The sequence below is a fragment of the Oncorhynchus mykiss genome, chromosome 11 (assembly GCF_013265735.2).
Source record: "Oncorhynchus mykiss isolate Arlee chromosome 11, USDA_OmykA_1.1, whole genome shotgun sequence".
In the NCBI taxonomy this organism is placed as follows: domain Eukaryota; kingdom Metazoa; phylum Chordata; class Actinopteri; order Salmoniformes; family Salmonidae; genus Oncorhynchus; species Oncorhynchus mykiss.
The window spans coordinates 61953497-61972059 of record NC_048575.1 but is presented as its reverse complement, the minus strand read 5'-3'; the positions used below and the strand labels follow the sequence as shown (position 1 = coordinate 61972059).

The following is an 18563-nucleotide window of genomic DNA, read 5'->3' as shown; positions in this document are numbered from 1 at the left end:
CTTTACAACCGGTGTAGAGCCTAACTGGAATACATAAAGCGGCACGTGAGCTTCAAGTTTGGGGAACATGATTTTCACCATAAAAATGCACCTTTATAATAAAGCATTACATGTATAATCGCATTTACAGTCACTTTTGAGAATGGTCTTTTCCCGCTAATTGATTGCATTTTAGAACATTTGCGCTTATAGCTTATCATGTGCACATTGCTGTGCTTATAAAGTGAAGAAACAGCCTAATAGTTGATCAACATTTTAAGCTAAACGTTCTGATCTTGCATCAGCCTCATTGCTTTTAAAAAATGTGTTGATGCGAGTGGTTGTATTCATTTGTGATCTATCGCATTCCACAACTGTCCCCAATGTGTCGGTCTTCCCTTGTAGCCTACTTCAGAGCTGAGATACCTGTGAGAAGGACCCGATCACATGACGGGCATTGGCTAAAAATAATTGAGAAATCTGAGAGAGCCATGTGAGTGAGAGGTGCTTCGGAGCACGCAGCCGGGAGAAGGGAATTATAATGATTATATTCAGCCCAAGGGCACAACGGCCATTGGCCGCAAAAGGCATGGATTTTTTTAGGGGGCATTACAGCCACACGAGGGGGATGTCGGCAGGACAATCGAGGCATGTCAAGTGCTTGTCAAATTGTGAATGAGAGACTGCTGTAGGGTGTACAGCCTGCGCAAGAAACTAAGCAGAGCTCATGCCTTCGTGCAACTTTTTTCAAATCATTATTAGGTCACATCATGCAGCCTTAGAATGTATTAAAAATCAAAACATATAGCCCAACGTTTAAATCACAACTAAAGTTGCATAAATAACTATAAATTAAGCATAGAAGGATCCAGTTTTTGTTAACCTCTCAACACAGGATAGCTGCATGTACGCACTCCCTCAGAAATCGTTTGGAGAAAATATCCTTTTCTATTTCATTCAGCTACGTTCAATTGTATTCTTAATACTACAAAATAATATAAAATAATGGAATGGAATTCTAAGCAAATCTTGTCTGCTAAATGAACTAGTGTAGCCCATAGCCATACTGTATAGCCAACCTACTAGACGTGCATCAACCATTTGACCACTGTCCTTACTGACCCGAGTCTGGACTTGGCAGTAGGTGGTGAAGTGCTCCAGGTACCAGTGAGAGTTGGTATTCTGGACCCCCAGCAGCCCCAGGGCCGGCACCTTGAGCCCAACTAGCAGCGCAGCCTCATTCTGGGCAGAGATGGCCTGGTTCACCTGCCGCACCGCCACCTGCGCTGGAGAGACAGACACGAGGGAGCAGGGGTTGGACGGAGACAGACTGGACACATCCCAAATAAATCAACCCTCAGCCACAAACCTGTAGACAAGGGGTGTCCAACTTCTTGTTTTGACATGAGATCTCAAACCGGCTGTGGAAAAGGTAAAATATCTACCAGACACATCCTGAAGGCCTATCCTAGATGTTCAGAATACACATTTTTGAGGTCATAAGAGTGACGGTAGTTACTGTTAACAAGGTCGACGCAGCTCTGGATCTCTTGCTGGGTCAGCAGCTCCTCATAAACATCTCTCTCCTCTGTGGCTATGGACAAGCGCTGAGCAGGGAGACAAGAGAAAAAGCATTGTGTTAGACGGACTATAAACATACATTCTTAAGGTTTTTACATTTTGTGCATATTGAAACCACAGGAGGCTGCTGAGGGGAGGACGGCTCCTAATAATGGCTGGAATGGAGTAAATGGAATGGTATCAAACACATGGAAAGCATGTCTGATGTGTTCGATACTGTTCCATGGATTCCGATCCAGTCATTACTACTATGATTGAAACGAAAACACACCGTCATGATAAAACTGTTGACAATCTGGCCATCATATTAACTTTATATTTAAGATCATGACTTTGCTGAAATAATGTGTAATTTAACACAGCGGGTCATGTTACACAGAGTCAGTGAGGAGTATGAGAGGAAAGATACCAGCTGGTGTGGGAAGACTAGTGTTGTAGTGGGAGTTCAGCTGATGCTGCAGCCTCTGGAATGTCATGGCAAGGGCTGCTAGGTGTTTCAGGTGGTATTCACTGCAGACAAGACTAATACTATACTATTTCTGTTCAGAACAGGATCAAGATGCTGATCCAAGGTCAGTTTTGAAACTTCTACCAGGACTCAGGACCCATAGGTCTCTGGTCAAAAAACAGCCTTCTTCTGGGTGCCTCTTTGGTGGAAAAGGCAACATCAGGGAGGATTTGGGAGTTCCTCACCCTGCCTGAGGCCTGGAGCTCCTTGCTGGCCTTGGCCCGGCTAAGAGTGTCCTGGTAGTCCTGGGCCAGCTCTTCCCCAGTGTTCCTCAGCATAGCGTTGGGGTTCTTCAATGTCCCTATGGTCACAGCCGCCTCACCCTTATCCACCGCCTCGTTGATGGCAAACACAGCAGCGTGCACTGAGGGACACCAGCAAGAATGAGTACCACTCAGCAGTAAACATGTCTGTATGTCTGTCTATGAGAGGTCAGACCTTTGTTATAGCCTAGCACTAACACACCTGATTCAACTAATCTGCTAATCATCAAAGGTTGGATTAGTTGAATTGGGTGTTTTAGTGCTGGGCTGGAACCAAACCCTGGACACCCTATGGGTCTCTCCAGGAGCAGGATAGAAGACATGTGGTCTCCAGTGGATGGAACAGCGTACTGTCCTACTCACAGGTTGCCTCGTCCACCGAGAGCTCGTTGGCCAGGATGCCTCCTATCTTGCTGAAGGTTGGCATCTGAATGCCGTACTTCTCCAGCTCGCTCCGCATGTTACTGATCTCCTCCTCTGTGAGACAGACAGGAACACAATACAACCAGACTGGTACAGCAGGAAACCTCAACTCCCCTGGGAGAGGGGCCTGCTAATTCACTGGCAAAATGTAGAACATCAAGACGCTTTGGAGAAATTACAAAGCAATACAGTGAAATTAAGCTGTTTTAGTAAGCTAGTATTTACAGTAAGGAAAGTCGTCAATACGTGACTTCTGCTTTGCATGACTGGCATACAGTGCATTTGGAAAGTATTCAGACCCCTTGACCTTTTCCACATTGTTACGTTACAGCCTTATTGAAAAATGTATGAAATTGTTTTTTCCATCAATCTACACACAATACCCCATAATGATGAAGCAAAAACTTTTTGCACATTTCAAATAAACTGAAATATCACATTTACATAAGTATTCAGACCCTTTACTCAGTACTTTGTTGAAGCACCTTTGGCAGCAATTATAGACTTGAGTCTTCTTGGGTATGACGCTACAAGCTTGGCAGACCTGTATTTGGAGAGTTTCTCCTATTCTTCTCTGCAAATCCTCTCAGGCTCTGTCAGGTTGGATGAGGAGAGTCACTGCACAGCTATTTTCAGGTCTCTCCAGAGATGTTCAAATCGGGTTCAAGTCTGGGCTCTGGCTAGGCCACTCAAGGACATTCAGAAACATGTCCTGAAGCGCCCCAATCGGAGGTCCTGAGCGCTCTAGAGCAGGTTTTCATCAAGGATCTCTCTGTACTTTGCTCCGTTAATCTTTCCCTCGATACTGTCTCGTCTCCCAGTACCTGCTGCTGAAAAACATCCCCACAGCATGATGCTGCCACTACCATGCTACACTGTAGGGATGGGTGCCAGGTTTCCTCCAGAAGTGACGTTTGACATTCAGGCCAAAGACTTCAATCTTGGTTTCATCAGGCCAGAGAATCTTGCTTCTCATGGTGTGAGAGTCCTTTAGGTGCTTTTTGGCAAGCTCCAAGCTGGCTGTAATGTGCCTTTTACTGAGGAGTGGCTTCCGTCTGGCCACTCCACCTGATTGGTGGAGTGCTGCAGAGATGGTTGTCCTTCAGGAAGGTTCTCCCATCCCCACAGATGAACTCTGGAGCTCTGTCAGAGTGACCACATGTTGATTACTTTAAAACCAACACGTAGTGTTCTTCTCTGTCTGGCACCAGCCAGGCTTTGATTGGGTGCTTGAACCCATAGGAACAGTTGCTGTAGGAACCTGCAAGTAAGCATTTTGTTGGACAGTGTACATACGATGGAATACACAAGGCTGTAACATCACAAAAAAAAAGGTAAAGGGGTCTGAATACTTCCCGAATGCACTGGATCTATTTCAGTCATATTAGCCTACAGTACTTTGATATTGTCCACCTTTTCATATAACATTTGAAAGTATACTAAACCTTAGGAACATTGACAGACTGACCAGGTGAAAGCTATGATCCCTTATTGATGTCACCTGTTAAATCAGCCTCTAAATGAAGGGGAGGAGACCGGAAATGAAAGATTTTTAAGTCTCAAGATGTTTGAGACATGAATTGTGTGTGTGTGCCATTCAGAGGGTGAACGGGCAAGACAAAAGATGTAATTTAATTGTACCTTTATTTAACTAGGCAAGTCAGTTAAGAACAATTTCTTATTTTCAATGACGGCCTTGGAACAGTGGGTTAACTGCCTGTTCAGGGGCAGAACGACAGATTTGTACCTTGTCAGCTCGGGATTTGAACTTGCAACCTTTTGGTTACTAGTCCAACGCTCGAACCATTAGGCTACCCTGTCGCCCCAGGGTAAGTGCCACTAGGCTACCCTGCCGCCCCAGGGTAAGTGCCTTTGAACAGGGTATGGTAGTAGGTTCCAGGCGCACCCGTTTGAGTGTGTCAAGAACTGCAACGCTGCTGGGTCAACAGTTTCCTGTGTATCAAGAATGGTTCACCACCCAAAGGAAATCCAGACAACTTGACAACTGTGGGTAGCATTGGAGTCAACATTGGCTAGCATCCCTGTGGAATGCATTCGACACCTTGTAGAGTCCATTCCCCGACAAATTGAGACTGTTCTGAGGGCAAAATGGGGTGCAACTCAATATTAGGAAGGTGTTCCTAATGTTTTGTACACAGAGTATATCTCCTCGTCGGTGAAATGGGCACTTTATTTTTGGGGGCGTTGGAGTACAAGTGAATAACTTCAGACAGTGATAGCAATTGATAAAGGTTCAAGTGTTTTTTATGAGTAAGTGTTATATTGCAGTTATTCATCCAGATAAGACATGTGGTGGGTACTTACCACTTCACTCACAACAACCACAGTATATAATACTGATCTCCACAGTGCTTATCGAATTGAACATGCAGCTAGGTGCGAGCGATGATGTTCTGTTTCAATCAAAACCAAACAAGAGCACCAATTATCTGTGCAAGGCTAAAGCAAGGCTAAATGAGTCTTCATGTTTTCCTTTAGTTTCAAAGAGAGGTAGTAATTACTACAGCAGTTCCTCCTTCACTACAACACTGTGTGATGTTAGTGTTCATTCTGGAGCAGTCAGCTCAATGCAACAAGTTCATTATACTGTAGTACCTCTTTACACTAGTTTCAAGTTTTACTAGTCACTGTCCAACGAAATGCTTACTTGCAGGTTCCCACAGCAACTGTTCCTACGGGTTCAAGCACCCAGCATTCAATCAAAACCAGGCTGGTGCCAGACAGAGGAAAACACTACATGTTGATTTTAAAGTACAGGGTGAACTCAAGCTATGGCTCTCATGAGATCTCTAATTAAGATGCTGGAATAGAAGAGCTGGTGGATTAAATGCTACTGTAGCCTTGTAAAACACTAGTGTAGCCTGGTAAAATGCTACAGTAAAATACCACTGTGGCCTGGTAAAATGCTACTGTGGCCTGGTAAAATGCTGTGTCTTTCTTACCTGTGAAGGCCACTTTCCCCAGCAGGTCCTGGATCTGTGGTGCAATGCCCTGTTTGTACAGGTATAGGCTGGAATAAAACACAAGGTTGTGTTACATTTCCATTTCATTTTGGTAATTTAGTAGAACTACTTCTAGTCAGGTTTTGCTTCAAGTATCCTGGAGAATAACTGCCTGGGGTCGAGGGATGGAACGGTATGAAGGGCTCAGAACTTTAATTTAGATTTAATGGTTAGGAAGAAAGGGTACTAAAGTTGTGGATAAGATGTGGCTATGTTTATTCAATAACCCAGAGGCAGGGAAACATCATTTACTAACATCTGCATCTATCCACACTTTTCCCTTGCTTGAATACTTTAGAAAGGCATCCTTCCTTCCTCTTGCCCTTGGGTCAGCAAGGAATCCACCATATTGCTTTCACCTATGAAAGCATGTCAGTCTGATAAGTGACAACTTGAAGTGGGGAAGGAAGGATGCATCCCAAGGGGACCTTGAAACATCATCTTCTCCAGACTGAGCTAGAAGAACGTCGGCCCAATAAACTGCAATTCCCCCTTTTCCCCACAGGGGAGCCATATGTGCTCAGAGAAAGCAGCAGTCAGAATACTGACAAGCCAACTGCACTGACTGTACTGAGCCCAGTTAGCCTGAAACAAACAGGTGGCTGGAAACTGCATTAAACTTTCATCTGCCAGCAGGCTCTTGATAAGTGGGCATGAATTATAGATTGGGCTACGGGTCTCTTCCTGAGGGGTTTAAAGTCTGGTAAGACAGAGGGAAGGCCAAAAGTTTATTATGTCGTTTCCATTCTATTGTGTTGCCTTTCTATTTTTCCACTTCACTGAAATCTCAACAAAGGCTCACTAGCCCAGTGTGTCTACTTCTCCTCAGAGCTAGAGTTTATTCCCTACCCTGGCTCCCAGTGGGGTTAGACCGCACTGCCAGGAAGGAAGAGCACGTGTGCGTGCACAGGCAGGGAAGGAAGCCTGCCCTCATGGGCCATGACCAAACAACTCAAAGACAACAAAAAAAACAAGTCAACTAGCTAACGCATTCACTCCAATTCTCTGTCACATTCAGATGGATATACAGTACGAGTAGTGCTCGACTTGGGCAGGAGCTTAGCGGTACTGAATAGCAGCACTGTAAATGTTCTACTGCTTGAGTTCCTGCACTTGCTAAAAATATTGTGGAGTTCCTGCACCTAAACAGTAACGGCACCCAAAATGATACCAGCACCTATTTCAGTCCAAGTCAAGCACTGTATACATTACAAACCCCTCTTCTCTGTACACATGACAGTGTATTGTATACATGACAGTCAATGTGGTCACAGAACACAGGGTCTGGAATAAAACCAGTCGGTACAAAACCAGACACTAACAGTGACACCATTGACTTCACACAATGACACTACAGATCTGTTACTTCTACTAGCACCACCACACTATGACAGCAGCTCTGAGGTAAGACTGGAGACTGACTGGTCAAAAGTAGTGCACTAAACAGGGAAAGGGTGCCATTTGGGATGCAAGCTCAGTATAGGCCGGCCTGTCTTATAGGCCAGTGTTTACCAACAAGGGGTACTAGGAGCCCTGGGGGTATATGGCCTATCCACAGGGGGTACTTGAGATGGCTCATGAGACCATAGGCTTTCTGGTCAAATGCACATGAGGGGGTACTGCAAGGTAACTCTGGGCAGAGAAAAATGTACTTGGTGGTACAGTAACCAAAAAAGTTTGTGAAGCACTGTTATATGCTGTTTATTTTCTAGAGATGTTAACAGGGGTGTGTATAGTACATTATGCAGTTATATCAGTTATTCAGTGTTCAAAAGCACTGGACAGAGAGCTGTTACAGTAGGTTGCTGGACCTTGGCTCTCCGTCAAACCTGTGGGATGTTTATGATAGCACAGTGCATAATCAGGACATGAATCAATCATGACCTTTGAAAAAAGAGCGGGAGTTAGAGGGCTGTGTGAGAGTAACTCATGGGGTTTACTACCTTTAACACACTTTCAATCCATGAATAAAGTTAACAGTAATGCCTTTTAGCGTAATAATCTAAGGCCAACCCACGCCTGCAACAGCTGTGAAGCTGTAATAACAACGTTATATAGGTTATAATGTATGAACCTGCATTAATGTTATAACAGTGCCTTCAGAAAGTTCACACCCTTTGACTTTTTACACATTTTGTTGTGTTACAGCCTGAATGTAAAATGGATTCATTTGAGATTGTGTGTCACTGGCCAACACACAATTCCTATAATGTCAAAGTGGAGTTATCTTTTTTGAAATGTTTACAAATTAATAAAAAATGAAAAGCTGAAATGTCTTGAGTCAATATTCAACCCCTTTATGGCAAGCCTAAATACGTTCAGGAGTAAACAAGTCACATGATAAATCGCATGGATTTTTGAATACCTCCTCTTTGTACCCCACACATACTGTTCAATTATCTGTACGGCACCTCAGTCGAGCAGTGAATTTCAAACACAGATTCAACCACAAAGACCAGGGAGGTTTTCCAATGCCTCACAAAAGAAGGGCACCTATTAGTAGATGGTTACAATAAAAAAAAGCAGAAACTGAATATCCTTTGAGCATGGTGAAGTTATTAAAACATGTCTTTGGATGGTGTAGCATTACAGCCAGTCACTACAAAGTGTCCTTCCTAACTCAGTTGCCGGAAAGAAAGGAAACTGCCAAGAAATTTTGGCATGAGGCCAATGGTGACCTTAAAACAGTTAGAGTTTAATGGCTGTAATAGGATGGATCATTAACATTGTAGTTACTCCACAATACTAACCTAAATGACAGAGTGAATTGAGTAAAGATGGCGCCGGAGGGTAGGGCTGCCGTCTTATTGGCTCTTAACCAACCATGCTACTTTGTTTGTTTTTTCGTGTTGTTCGTAACTTGTTTTGTACATAATGTTGTTGCTGCTACCGTCACTTATGACCGAAAAGACCTCCTGAACATCAGAACTGGGATTACGCACCTAAAACTGGACGTGGAGTTCTTCTTCGATGAGTCGGACGCGAGGGAAAAACTACGGACACCTGAACAGGTCCAGATCCCGTGAATGGCTGGAAAAGTTAAACGTAGGTTTCGCGGAAAGAGATCAGGTGAGGAGTGGCTAATCTACCCTTGCCTTCCGTTGTGCAGGCTTCAATCACTGGAAAATACAGTGGCTTGCGAAACTATTTCCCCCCCTGGCATTTTTCCTATTTTGTTGCCTTACAACCTGGAATGAATATACATTTTTGAGGGGTTTGTATAATTTGATTTATACAACATGCCTAACACTTTGAAGACCAAAATATGTTATCTTGTTAGACAAGAAATAAGACACACAAAAAAATAAAACTTGAGCGTGCATAACTATTCACCACCCCAAAGTCAATACTTTGTAGAGCCACCTTTTGCAGCAATTTTAGCTGCAAGTCTCTTGGGGTATGTCTCTATAAGCTTGGTACATCTGGCCACTGGGATTTTTGCCCATTCTTCAAGGCAAAACTGCTTCAGCTCCTTCAAGTTGGATGGGGTCCCCTGGTGTACAGCAATCTTTAAGTCATGCCACAGATTCTCAATTCGATTGAGTTCCTGGGCTTTGACAAGGCAATTCAAAGACATTTAAATGTTTCCCATTAAACCACTCACGTGTTGCTTTAGTAGTATGCTTAGGGTCATTGTCCTGTTGGAAGGTGAACCTCCGTCCCAGTCTCAAATCTCTGGAAGACTGGAACAGGTTCCCCTCAAGAATTTCCCTGTATTTAGCGCCACCCATCATTCCTTCAATTCTGACCAGTTTCCCAGTCCCTGCCAATGAAAAACAACCTCACAGCATGAAGCTGCCACCACCATGCTTCACTGTGGGGCTGGTGTTCTCCGGGTGATGAGAGGTGTGGGGTTTGCGCCAGACATAGCATGTTCCTTGGACAAAAAGCTTAATTTCAGTCTCATCTGAACAGAGAACCTTCTTACATATGTTTGAGGAGTCTCCCACAAGTCTTTTTGGCGAACACCAAATGTGTTTGCTTACTTTTTTCTTTAAATAATGGCTTTTTTTCTGGCCACTCTTCCATAAAGCTCAGCTCTGTGGTGTGTACAGCTTAAAGTGGTCCTATGGACAGATACTCCAATCTCTGCTGTAGAGCTTTGCAGCTCCTTCGGGGTTACCATCGGTCTCTTTGTTGCCTCTCGGATTAATGCCCTCCTTGCCTGGTCCGTGAGTATTGGTGGGCGGCCCTCTCTGGGCAGGTTTGATGTGTTGCCATATTCTTTCAAATGGTGCTCTGTGGGATGTTCAAAGTTTCTGATATTTTCTTATACCCCAACCCTGATCTGTACTTCTTCACAACTTTGTCCCTTGTTTTTAAGAGCTCCTTGGTCTTCATGGTGTCGCTTGCTTGGTAGTGCCCTTTGCTTAGTGGTGTTGCAGACTCTGGGAACAGGTGGATATAGTTGAAGCCAGAAGTTTACATACACCATAGCCAAATACATTTAAACTCAGCTCTCACAATTCCTGACATTTAATCAGAGTAAAAATGTCTGTCTTAGGTCATTTAGGGTCACCACTTTATTTTAAGAATGTGAAATGTCAGAATAATAGTAGAGAGAATAATTTATTTCTGCTTTTATTTCTTTCATCACATTCCCAGTGGGTCAGAAGTTTACATACACACAATTAGTATTTGGTAGCATTGCCATTACATTGCTTAACTTGGGTCAAACGTTTCAGGTAGCCTTCCACCAGCTTCCCACAATAAGTTGGGTGAATTTTGGCCCATTCCTTATGACAGAGCTGGTGTAACTGAGTCAGGATTGTAGGCCTCCTTGCTCGCACACGCTTTTTCAGTTCTGCCCACACATTTTTGATAAGATTGAGGTCAGGGCTTTGCCACTCCAATACCTTGACTTTGTTGTCCTTAAACCATTTTGCCAGAACTTTGGAAGTGTGCTTGGGGTCATTGTCCGTTTGGAAGACCCATTAGCGACCAAGCTTCAACTTCCTGACTGATGTCTTGAGATGTTGCTTCAATATTTCCACAATTGTCCTCCCTCGTGATACCATCTATTTTGTGAAGTGCACCAGTCCAGCCATGCACCCCCACAACATGATGCTGCCACCCCCGTGCTTCACGGTTGGGATGGTGTTCTTCGGCCTGCAAGCCTCCCCCTTTCTCCTCCAAAAAAATGATGGTCATTATGGCCAAACAGTTATATTTTTGTTTCATCAGACCAACGGACATTTCTCCAAAAAGTATGATCTTTGTCCCCATGTGCAGTTGCAAACCGTAGTCTGGCTTTTTTTATGGCGGATTTGGAGCAGTGGCTTCTTCCTTGCTGAGCGGCCGTTCAGGTTATGTCGATATGGGACTCGTTTTACTGTGGATATAGATACGTTTGTATCCGTTTCCTCCAGCATCTTCACAAGGTCCTTTGCTGTTGTTCTGGGATTGATTTGCACTTTTCGCATCGAAGGACGTTCATCTCTAGGAGACAGAACGCGTCTCCTTCCTCAGCGGTTTGACGGCTGCGTGGTTCCATGGTGTTTATACTTGCATACCATTGTTTGTACAGATGAACGTGGTACCTTCAAGCATTTGGAACTTGCTCCCAAGGATGAACCAGACTTGCGGAGTTCTCAAATTTATTTTCTGAGGTCTTGGCTGATTTCTTTTGATGTTCCCATGATGCCAAGCAAAGAGGCACTGAGTTTGAAGGTAGGCCTTGAAATACATCCACAGGTACACCTCCAATTGACTCAAATGATGTCAATTAGCAAATCAGAAGCTTCTAAGGCCATGACATCATTTTCTGGAATATTCCAAGCTGTTTAAAGGCACAGTCTACTTAGTGTATGTAAACTTCTGACCCACTGGAATTGTGATACAGTGAATTATAAGTTAAATAATCTGTCTGTAAACAATTGTTGGAAAAATTACTTGTGTCGTGCACAAAGTAGATGTCCTAACCGACATGCCAAAACTATAGTTTGTCAACAAGAAATGTGTGGAGTGGTTGAAAAACGAGTTATAATGAATACAACCTAAGTGTATGTAAACTTCCGATTTCAACTGTATATACTGAGACCATGTGACACTTAATTAGTTCGATTGCACACAGGTGGACTTTATTTATGTGACTTCTGAAGGTAATTGATTGCACCAGATCTTATTTAGGGGATTTTTTAAATTCATTTACATTACAGGTTGTAATGCAACAAAATAGGAAAAACGGCAAGGGGGATGAATAATTTTGCAAAGCACTGTAAATGGGACAAACTGAAAGCACGTACATCACCACCTAGTCATGGCTGAACAAAGACATTAAGAACATACAGCTGGCGGGTTAGACACTATCCGCAGGACAGAACAGCAGCCTCTGGTAAGACACGGGGCGGGGGCCTATGCATTTTTGTAAACAATAGCTGGAGCACGATATCTAAGGAAGTCTCAGGGTTTTGCTCGCCTGAGGTAGAATATCTCATGATAAACTGTGGACCACACCATCTACCTAGAGAGTTTATCTATATTTTTCGTAGCTGTCTACATACCACCACAGACCAACGCTGTAACCAAAACCGCACAATGAGCTACATTCCTTCATAAGCAAACAGGAAACCACTCATTCAGGGACAGAGCTCCTAGTGGCCGGGGACTTTAATGCAGAGAAACTTAAATCAGTTTTTACCTAATTTCTAGCAGCATGTTAACTGTGCAACCAGTGGAACAAATTCTAGACCACCTTTACTCAACACACAGCGACGCGTACAAAGCTCTCCCTCACCCTCCATTTGGCAAATCTGACCATAACTCTATCCTCCTGATTCCTGCTTACAAGCTCAAATTAAGGCAGGAAGCACCAATGACTCAGTCTATAAAAAAAGTGGTCAGATGAAGCAGATGCTAAACTACAGGACTGCTTTGCTAGCATACACTGGAATACAGTGCCTTGCGAAAGTATTCGGCCCCCTTGAACTTTGCGACCTTTTGCCACATTTCAGGCTTCAAACATAAAGATATAAAACTGTATTTTTTTGTGAAGAATCAACAACAAGTGGGACACAATCATGAAGTGGAACGACATTTATTGGATATTTCAAACTTTTTTAACAAATCAAAAACTGAAAAATTGTCTGTGCAAAATTATTCAGCCCCTTTACTTTCAGTGCAGCAAACTCTCTCCAGAAGTTCAGTGAGGATCTCTGAATGATCCAATGTTGATCTAAATGACTAATGATGATAAATACAATCCACCTGTGTGTAATCAAGTCTCCGTATAAATGCACCTGCACTGTGATAGTCTCAGAGGTCCGTTAAAAGCGCAGAGAGCATCATGAAGAACAAGGAACACACCAGGCAGGTCCGAGATACTGTTGTGAAGAAGTTTAAAGCCGGATTTGGATACAAAAAGATTTCCCAAGCTTTAAACATCCCAAGGAGCACTGTGCAAGCGATAATATTGAAATGGAAGGAGTATCAGACCACTGCAAATCTACCAAGACCTAGCCGTCCCTCTAAACTTTCAGCTCATACAAGGAGAAGACTGATCAGAGATGCAGCCAAGAGGCCCATGATCACTCTGGATGAACTGCAGAGATCTACAGCTGAGGTGGGAGACTCTTCCATAGGACAACAATCAGTCGTATATTGCACACATCTGGCCTTTATGGAAGAGTGGCAAGAAGAAAGCCATTTCTTAAAGATATCCATAAAAAGTGTTGTTTAAAGTTAGCCACAAGCCACCTGGGAGACACACCAAACATGTGGAAGAAGGTGCTCTGGTCAGATGAAACCAAAATGGAACTTTTTGGCAACAATGCAAAACGTTATGTTTGGCGTAAAAGCAACACAGCTCATCACGCTGAACACACCATCCCCACTGTCAAACATGGTGGTGGCAGCATCATGGTTTGGGCCTGCTTTTCTTCAGCAGGGACAGGGAAGATGGTTAAAATTGATGGGAAGATGGATGGAGCCAAATACAGGACCATTCTGGAAGAAAAGCTGATGGAGTCTGCAAAAGACCTGAGACTGGGACGGAGATTTGTCTTCCAACAAGACAATGATCCAAAACATAAAGCAAAATCTACAATGGAATGGTTCAAAAATAAACATATCCAGGTGTTAGAATGGCCAAGTCAAAGTCCAGACCTAAATCCAATTGAGAATCTGTGGAAAGAACTGAAAACTGCTGTTCACAAATGCTCTCCATCCAACCTCACTGAGCTCGAGCTGTTTTGCAAGGAGGAATGGGAAAAAATTTCAGTCTCTCGATGTGCAAAACTGATAGAGACATACCTCAAGCGACTTACAACTGTAATCGCAGCAAAAGGTGGCGCTACAAAGTATTAACTTAAGGGGGCTGAATAATTTTGCACGCCCAATTTTTCAGTTTTTGATTTGTTAAAAAAGTTTGAAATATCCAATAAATGTCGTTCCACTTCATGATTGTGTCCCACTTGTTGTTGATTCTTCACAAAAAAATACAGTTTTATATCTTTATGTTTGAAGCCTAAAATGTGGCAAAAGGTCGCAAAGTTCAAGGGGACAAAATACTTTCGCAAGGCACTGTATGTTCCAGGATTCTTCCGATGGCATTGAGGAGTACACCACATCAGTCACTGGCATTATCAATAAGTGCATCGAGGACGTCGTCCCCACAGTGACTGTACGTACATACCCCAACAGGAAGCCATGGATTACAGGCAACATTCGCACTGAGCTAAAGGGTAGAGCTGACGGATGTAGTACGATCGAATCATACTACACTGGCTCCGACGCTCATCGGATGTGGCAGGGCTTGCAAACTATTTCAGACTACAAAAAGGGAAACACAGCCAAGAGCTGCCCAGTGACATGAGCCTACCAGACGAGCTAAAGTACTTCTATGCTCGCTTCGAGGCAACACTGAAACATGCATGAGAGCATCAGCTTTTCCGGACGATCATGCTCTCCGCAGCCGATGCGAGTAAGACCTTTAAACAGGTCAACATTCACAAGGTTGCGGGGCCAAACTGAGTACTTGGACGTGTACTCCGAGCATGCGCTGACCAACTGACAAGTGTCTCCACCGACATTTTCAACCTCTATCTGTCTGAGTCTATAACACCAACATGTTTTAAGCAGACCACCATAGTCACTGTGCCTAATAACACCAAGGTAACCTGCCTAAATGACTACCTACCCGTAGCACTCACGTCTGTAGCCATGAAATGCTTTGAAAGGCTGGGCATGGCTCACATCAACACCATTATGCCAGAAACCATAGACCCACTCCAATTTACATACCACACCAACAGAGCCACAGATGATGCAATCTCGATTACACACTGCCCTTTCCCACCTGGACAAAAGGAACACCTATGTGAGAAAACGATTCTTTGACTACAGCCCAGCGTTCAACACCATAGTGCCCTCACAGCTCATCAATAGGCTAAGGACCCTGGGACTAAACACCTCCCTCTGCAACTGGACCCTGGACTTCCTGACGGGCTATCCCCAGGTGTTAAGGGTAGGTAACAACACATCGGCCATGCTAATCCTCAACACGGGGGCCCCTCGGGGGTGTGTCCTCAGTCCCCTCCTGTACTCCCTGTTCACTGACAGCCAGGCATGACTCTGTACAGGTACCCCCTGTATATAGCCCCACTATTGTTATTTACTGCTGCTCTTTAATAATTTGTTATTCTTATCTTTTAATTTATGGATTTTCTTAACTGCATTGTTGGTTGAGGGCTTTTAAGTAAGCATTTCACTGTAAAGTTTACACCTGTTCTATTCAGCGCATGTGACAATTATTATTTTATTTTATTTGAAAAGGAAGCCTGTACAGAATAAAACAAATCCAAAACATGCATCCTGTTTCCAAAAAGGCACAAAAGTAAAACTGCAAAAATAATGGCAAAGAAATTAACTTTATGTCCTGAATACAAAGTGTTACGTTTTGGGCAAATCCAACCCAACACATCACTGAGTACCACTTCATATTTTCAAGTATCATGTTATGAGTATGCTTGTCATCGGCAAGGATTAGGGAGCTTTTTAGGATTCAAATAAATGGAATAGAGCATATGTACAATCCTAGAGGAAAACCTGGTTCAGTCTGCTTTCCAACAGACACTGGGAGACAAATTAAACTTTTGAGCAGAACAATAACCTAAAACACAAGGCCAAATATACACTGGAGTGGCTTACCAAAACGACATTGAATGGTCCTGAGTAGCTGAGTTACAGTTTTGGCTTAAATCAAATTGAAAATCGATGGCAAGACTTGAAAATGGCCAACTTGACAGAGCTTAAATAATTTTTTGAATAATAATGTGCAAATATTGTACAATCCAGGTGTGCAAAGCTCTTAGAGACTTATCCAGAAAGACTCACAGCTGTATTCACTGCCAAAGGTGAGTCTAACATGTATTGACTCAGGGGGGTTGAATATTATCTAATCAAGATATATTAGTGTTTAATTTGTCACATATTTTTAACAAATGTTTGAATTTTTCTTCCAATTTGTCACTAGAGTATTTAGTGTAAATCATTGACAAAAAAAGACAATTAAATCCATTTTAATTCCACCTTTGTAAAACAACAAAATGTAGAAAAAGTGAAGGGGTGTGAATACTTTGAAGGCACTCTATATGCTATAATGTGTGAACCTGCCATAATGTTATATAGGCTATAATGTGGGAACCTGCCATAACGTGATACAGTGCCTTGCAAAAGTATTCATCCCCTTGGCGTTTATCCTATTTTGTTGCATTACAGCCTGTAATTTAAATAGATTCTTATTTGGATTTCATGTAATGGACATACACAAAATAGTCCAAATTGGGAAAGTGAAATTTAAAATATTACTTGTTTCAAAAAATTATACAAAATAAAAACGGAAAAGTGGTGCATGCATCTGCTGTCACGACCTCCGCCGAAGTCGGTCCCTCTCCTTGTTTGGGCGGCATTCGACGTCACCGGCCTTCTAGCCATCGCCGATCCACGTTTCATTTTTTATTTGTTTCGTCTTTGTTTTACACACCTGGTTTCAATTCCCCAATTACATGTTCATTATTTAACCCTCTGTTTTCCCCATGGTTTTTGTGCGTGATTGTGTTATGTCTGTTCGGTCCGTAAATGTGGGCTCTGTATTACGACATGTTATTGGAATATTTGAGTAAAGTTGCTCATCTCTGCTGTCCTGCGCCCGACTCCTCTGCACCAGCTACACCCAAACCACTACATCTGTATCCACCCCTTTTGCTATGAAGCCCCTAAATAAGATATGGTGCAACCAATTACCTTCAGAAGTCACATAATTAGTCAAATCAGGTAGGCCAGTTGAGAACAGGTTCTCATTTACAACTGTGACCTGACCAAGATAAAGCAAAGCAGTGCGACACAAACAACAGAGTTACACATGGAATAAACAAACGTACAGTCAATAACACAATAGAAAAGTCTATATACAGTGTGTGCAAATGAGGTAAGATTAGGGAGATAAGGCAATAAATAGGCCGTAGTGGCGAAGTAATTACAATTTAGCAATTAAACACTGGAGTGAAAGATGTGCAGACGATGAATGTGCAAGTAGAGATACTGATACCGAGAACACCAAATATTAACTGCCTTGGGTTAACTGCCTTGTTCAGGGGCAGAACGACAGATTTTCACCTTATCAGCTCGGGGGAACCAAACTTGCAACCTTACAGTTAACTAGTCCAACGCAATAACGACCTGCCTCTCTCTCGTTGCACTCCACATGGAGACTGCCTGTTATGCGAATGCAGTAAGCCAAGGTTAGTTGCTAGCTAGCAACAATCAATCATAACCACTAGTTAACTACACATGGTTGATGATAATACTAGATATTATCTAGCGTGTCCTGCGTTGCATATAATCTGACTGAACATACAAGCATACAAGTATCGAAGTATCTGACTGAGCGGTGGTAGGCAGAAGCAGGCGCGTAAACATTCATTCAAACAGCACTCTCGTGCGTTTTGCCAGCAGCTCTTCGTTGTGCGTCAAGCATTGCGCTGTTTATGACTTCAAGCCTATCAACTCCCAAGGTGAGGTAGGTGTAACGGAAGTGAAATGGCTAGCTAGTTAGAGCGTGCTAATAGCGTTTCAAACGTCACTCGCTCTGAGCCATCTAGTAGTTGTTCCCCTTGCTCTGCATGGGCAACGCTGCTTCGATGGTGGCTGTTGTCGTTGTGTTGCTGGTTCCAACCCAGGGAGGAGCGAGGAGAGGGACGGAAGCTATACTGTTACACTGGCAATACTAAAGTGCCTATAAGAACATCCAATAGTCAAAGGTTAATGAAATACAAATGGTATAGAGGGAAATAATCCTATAATTCCTATAATAACTACAACCTAAAACTTCTTACCTGGGAATATTGAAATCACAAAATCGGTCAACCATTAAGCCATTGCTTAAAGAAAAAAATAAGCAAACCGGTTTGGTGTTCGCCAAAAGGCAATGTGGAGACTCCCCAAACATATGGAAGGTACACTTTTTGGCCATCAAGGATAACTCGACGTCTGGCGGCAGGGACTGGGAAACTGGTCAGAATTTAAGGAATGATGGATGGCGCTGAATACAGGGAAATTCTTGAGGGAAACCTGTTTCAGTCTTCCAGAGATTTGAAGAATGGGCAATTGCCTTGAAGAATGGGCAAAACTCCCAGTTTTGTGCCAAGCTTATAGAGACATTCCCCAAGAGACTGGCAGATGTAATTGCTGCAAAAGGTGGCTCTACAAAGTATTGACTGGTAGGCATGTTGTGTAAATCAAATGATTAAACCCCCCCAAAATCTATTTTAATTCCAGGTTGTAAGGCAA

At 43.1% G+C, this 18563-nt stretch overlaps 1 protein-coding gene across 4 annotated transcripts in view; it reads right to left on the bottom strand.

Moving 5' to 3' along the window:
* Nucleotides 1-18563, bottom strand: part of LOC110536173 (ras GTPase-activating-like protein IQGAP1) — a 101287-nt gene that overhangs the window by 53582 nt on the left and 29142 nt on the right. For 2 of the 4 annotated variants that reach the window (XM_036936053.1, XM_036936054.1), the window contains exons 6-11: nucleotides 5718-5785; nucleotides 2695-2808; nucleotides 2254-2432; nucleotides 1499-1586; nucleotides 1349-1372; nucleotides 1102-1265 (exon numbers count right to left, since the gene is read on the bottom strand). In XM_036936053.1, the coding sequence (XP_036791948.1) occupies nucleotides 1102-1265; nucleotides 1349-1372; nucleotides 1499-1586; nucleotides 2254-2432; nucleotides 2695-2808; nucleotides 5718-5785 (637 nt within the window). The remainder of the gene's footprint in view (nucleotides 1-1101; nucleotides 1266-1348; nucleotides 1373-1498; nucleotides 1587-2253; nucleotides 2433-2694; nucleotides 2809-5717; nucleotides 5786-18563) is intronic. The other 2 variants (XM_036936055.1, XM_036936056.1) reach the window with 1 other exon arrangement.